Source organism: Diadema antillarum, unplaced genomic scaffold, assembly GCF_040938485.1.
Source record: "Diadema antillarum isolate AM-2024a unplaced genomic scaffold, OU_Dant_1.0 seq00002730_RagTag, whole genome shotgun sequence".
NCBI lineage: Eukaryota > Metazoa > Echinodermata > Echinoidea > Diadematoida > Diadematidae > Diadema > Diadema antillarum.
The window spans coordinates 6,920-12,050 of record NW_027273327.1 but is presented as its reverse complement, the minus strand read 5'-3'; the positions used below and the strand labels follow the sequence as shown (position 1 = coordinate 12,050).

At 38.1% G+C, this 5,131-nt stretch overlaps 1 protein-coding gene across 1 annotated transcript; it reads left to right on the top strand.

Annotated features, from left to right (window-relative positions):
* The first annotated feature begins 614 nt into the window (after positions 1 to 614).
* On the top strand, positions 615 to 1,505 carry LOC139715073 (tripartite motif containing 13-like). Its single transcript, XM_071626696.1, has one exon. It carries the CDS (start codon positions 615 to 617, stop codon positions 1,503 to 1,505), a length of 891 nt encoding a protein of 296 aa, XP_071482797.1.
* Positions 1,506 to 5,131: the final 3,626 nt, after the last annotated feature.

Here is a 5,131-nt window from a genome sequence, read left to right as displayed (position 1 = left end):
TTTGAATCATTAATGATTATAAACATTCCTATACTCCGAAGGGTGTGCTCTATTAATGCAAACCATACATAGTTATAACGACTTCCAATCCATCCAATCTAAAACACAACATGTTCATGTTGCATGTTCACATACTTACGATCAAGATTGTACAACATAAGTGCAAAATTCAAGTATTTATGCAAACATTTATTGACATTCAAAGCTTGTTGACATTACGCCCAATAAGCTTTGAGTGTTTTAATAAATGTTAGGAAGTGGAAGGGGGAAATGTAACGTGGTGGTCCTCATGGTTCTAGAGAAACGGAACAGTAAGTGCCTACACTCAGAAATCAAGTTGAATAGGCAACCTTTGATCGACCATTTGAGCTTTGTGCAATTTGTCCTAACCATAAAGCCATTAATGATATCAGTGAGTATAGGGAAAATCACATCAAAATCTATTCGGCGGTGAGTCGCTGGGAGGAACGCCGTGTTGCATATAGACTGTATAGAAACAGAGTATTTACCTATTCTTCGATCACAAGTACAATTCTTCAGTCGTGTATAAGTATAGTTTAGTGAGTCTTCTCATCTATTTTGGAGACCGGACTCCAAAGTTGTATTATCACAATATGGCGACGAAGGACGGCGCAATGGAGCATCATCTCGAGTGTCCCATCTGTATGGATATCTTTGATGACCCTCGATGTCTGTCGTGTTCGCACACATTTTGTTCGAGTTGCATCGACGACTTGGTCGACGGTGGAACCACGGTAAGGTGCCCCGAATGCCGTCAGGAGACGATAATAGATGTGACCCGTGGAGCGGCGGCGTTGAATCCGAACAGCATAGTTAACAGGATGGCAGAAACGCTGAAAAATAAGAATTCTAAAGTAGATGACTCTGTGTGCGACAAGCATCAGCCAAACTTGAAAAAGTACTTCTGTACGAAATGCGAGGAGTTCATTTGCAGCGAATGCACCATGGAAAATCATCAGGAACACTCTTCACAAGTACGTCTAGCAAAGACAGTTGCCCTCGAGATAGCCGAAACAATGCGCCAAATTTTTGAAAAAAGTGAGACATCACTCGGAATCAAAGAAAGAGTAATGAATGCATGTGATGAGGAATGTAAAAGAGGCATCGCGATCTTCGAACCATCAGCGCTTATTGCTCTTGAAAGATTAAACGATCTCTTTGCTTCGCTAAAGTCTCGCAAAAGTACCTTGAATGAGCAACTGCAGGATATGATAGCCTTTGAGAGGGAACAGGTGGCACAATGTAACGATATGACTCAACTTGGAAAGGAAATACTAGACAACGGCACGGATGAAGACATCATCGCAACTTTTGAGCAATGGTCCAACGCGATGTCAAAGATTGACTTTTCCACCAACTTCAAACTCCCGGCCATTGTTCAAGAAGGGGTCAAAGGAATATCGGACACGGCACAAGAATGTCTTGACCACCTTCGACAACTTGAAGTGATCTTGTCGGGTAAGCACCTGAGAAGCCAACATTGATCCAGTAAAGACCAAGCCCCAGACATCATAACTATAGAGAGCATTATGTTTATGTTATATTGACCGGCACAGAGCACTACATGCGTAGCCTATAGTAGAACTGAGCATTCCTTATATGTTCATTTCTGTTAGTTGCTATACGTTTGAATTCGTTGTTATGTATTTCATTTGTTACTGTAACTGGAGGAAAATCATAATGCTTGATACGAACAAAAAAAAAACAACCAAAGTGCCTCATACCCATCAAGATTGGTAAAGAGAAGTGAAATGACTGCTTGAAATTATCACACATTATCAGAATCCTTACTTTTTTCATCCACTCTTGGTTGCTTATTTTTCATTAAGGCATGACTGGTGTATCACCCTAAACGTAATATCAACGCTAAATGTAATATCGACCCTAAATGTAATACACTTTAACGCTAACCGGAGACAACCCTAAATGTAATACATGTTAACCCTAAATGTAATACCAACACTAAATGTAATACATGGCAACCCTAATATCGACCCTAAATATAACACGTTTCAACCCTAAATGTAATATCGACCCTAAATGTAATACATCTTAACCCTACACGTAATAACGACCCTAAATGTAGTACATGTCAACCCTAGATGTTATAACAACCCTAAATGTAATAACGACGGTAAATGTTATACATCTTTACCCTTACTGTAATAACAACGCTATTACACGCTAATTGTAATAACCTGAAACAACCCTTACTGTAATACATTTTAACCCTAAATGTAATAATCGGAGAAAGCCTTAGTGTAGTACGTGTCAACACGTACATGTTTCATATTAGATTCGACTATGTCACAAAACTGTGTGCTCTTTAATCGGGCTCTCAGACGTAAGTGTTCCGGAAGGACAACAATGTCTTTTCCGACTTGCTGGAATCCTGCACTATCTGATAAAACCTGTATTGCTGTATTCTTTTTAATACCCGACCGAATACCTTTTGACCTCAAATAATCATTGTTATCAATACCAAACTCTTCTAGTAAAACTCGAAAATCTTTAAGATAACCTTCAGGGTTAATCAATGGTGTAACAGACATAACATTCCGGTCGACGACAAGATTTTGAGGGACCGCTTCGACTGTGGAAGCGGTAGTAAGTTCTGTGGTCGGGGCAACGTCATCTCCGTGGGCAGACACCACTGCCGACTCCGCGGTCTCTTGTACTACTGATGAGTCGCCCTCGATCAGCACATCATCTCGAGAGGTAGTTTTGTCACCCCGTTCGTTGATAATCTTGATGGCTTGGAATATCTCGGCAGCATGGTCGCATGCCGGCCCGAGAGCCAGCCGCTGCTTTCGTTTAGCCATCCGCTTGGCTCTGCGCTGTTTCTGAGCCGACAAAGCTCCGTCCGTAGACACAGCTTGAGTATCTGACATAGCCTTGACATAACCAGAAACAAAATGATTGAAAGTTTGGTATTGACACGTTGATATCAATTTAATAGATAATAATATTACATCTACCAAGTCCTTTAGAGTCACACACTGCGATATAATGTGTCTTTGTCTTGCTATGAGTTCTTTTACTCTGTAAGCAATTTGAAGATAGGCATGGATAGATAAATAGATGGTCAAAACTCAAAATGTCGCCATTGTTTTGACAAATTTCATAATACTTACTATTGATCTGTCAATGTCAGAACCAATAACTGACAGAATTCTTCGAATATCTGCAAATTCGAAAAGCTCGGAAGAGAACAACTGTATAACGATCGTTACTCAGAAGCTCACTAGGAAAGAGTGAAGGGTTTGTTTGGTGACCCAAGACCAATTCGTAACCTAGCATCGCGCACTGTAGCGTGAACAACTTTCAGCCAATGGCCGTTTAATAAAAACGCGGAAGCTACACATACGCGCTATTTTTGATCAAGGCAACCCCAATGTATTTTATGACGCAACAATACTTCGTGCGTATTGACTGCACTGTACGAGGTCTACGCAAGTGCACATGACGGGCATGGTGAAGTATATATTCTAACACAAATTAAATTTGAGAATTATATTATTCAATTAAGTCCTACTGATAGAAAAATTTTCTGTCGCTTTAGGTGTTTGAATAACAACGGTATACCTGTGGTGACGGGACGGTACTCAAATATCCCAAGAAGGGAAAGAATTCGTGAAAATTGCTCTCTCGGCCAGTTTGGTGATGAATTTCATTATTTGTTTCCATGTCTGCTTTTTCATAATTCTCGTAAACAAGCGCTGGAGAAATATTTCTGGAAACACCCAAACGTACTGAAAATGGATTCACTTTTTAATGACACTACTAAGGAGACATTGGTGGAGATGGTGAAATTCTGTAGAGAAATTGTTCAATATTTTGATAAGTGATAAATCATTTAGAGCCTATAAACAGTATCATACGTACAGTCTAATGACTTTGATTTTTTTTTGTGTAAATATGATTATCAAAGATGACTTAGTTAGTAGACTTGTGGTATTAGAACGTTTTCAATGTATCTGAGTTCGTGTTTTAGTGCTCGCGGGCGGTGGCTGTAACGTTTCTTTACACATTATGTCTATGTGTGTTATCATATTTTGTACATATGTTGCTTTTGACCTCGCATGACCTAATTTGGGTGATTGAGTCAATAAACTTTCAACTTTCAACTTTCCGCCCATTTGGGATTGAAGCTTTGTACTTAAGATAATCTGAATCTATAAACAAAAAATATTTTCTTGTCTAATTCTCAGCTGAATCCGACGAAATACCCACTCCTAATGTTTAAGATGAAATGTAAAGAATGCTCTTCTACTTAAACTGACCACTGCTTTCAGTTTCTCCTCCTTCCCAATTAAATAAGAAAAAAAAAAATAATCATGTATACAGAATCTATAATGCTTCTCCTGGATATCTTCTGTATGTGTCTGCTTTTGTTAAATGAACTATCTTTCACTGTCGAAGATAGTTTGCTCATTATCTGTGATCTTTCTTTTCAAATTTCGTAGTGGGTATTGGAAGAGTTTTCGCCTGCAAGCTCGCTGGGTGTATTGATTGCAGTCTACCGAACCTCTCTCTCACCGGTCATTTTCTGTTTTATAAAGTAATATTTTCTTTCAGCCTTAGTGAGGTTGTGGTTGTTAGATATAAAATATAATAAGATAATTATAACTGACCTAATGACTCTGTGCTTTCAATGTTGTTGTTTTTTCTTTTTTTCAATTATAGTTTTCGTATAATGACGAAATAATAATAAGTGAACGTGATAATGTCTTTTCTCAAAAGGCGTATGCCATTTTCTTCTTCCGATGTATCTAAGGAATACTTTATATAATTAATCCAAACATAACTCCATAACGTCAAAACACACAGAAACACATTCACACACACACACACACACACACACACACACATATATATATATATATATATATATATATATATATATACATATATATATATATATATATATATATATATATGCTGTCAGAATTCTGCATGATTTTGTCCATGGCCAATAGTTACTTGCGTGTCACGTGAAGTCTAATTGGTTTGACGTCCTTCCCTAAATTTAGTTGTTGTTGTCAACGACAACGCTTGAATGGATCTGGAAAAACAAAAAAGCAAAAAAAAAAAAACCCAAACAAACAAA

What these genes read in the sequence shown, in the direction of transcription:
- LOC139715073 (XM_071626696.1), top strand. Translation starts at nt 615, where the DNA reads ATGGCGACGAAGGACGGCGCAATGGAGCATCATCTCGAGTGTCCCATC.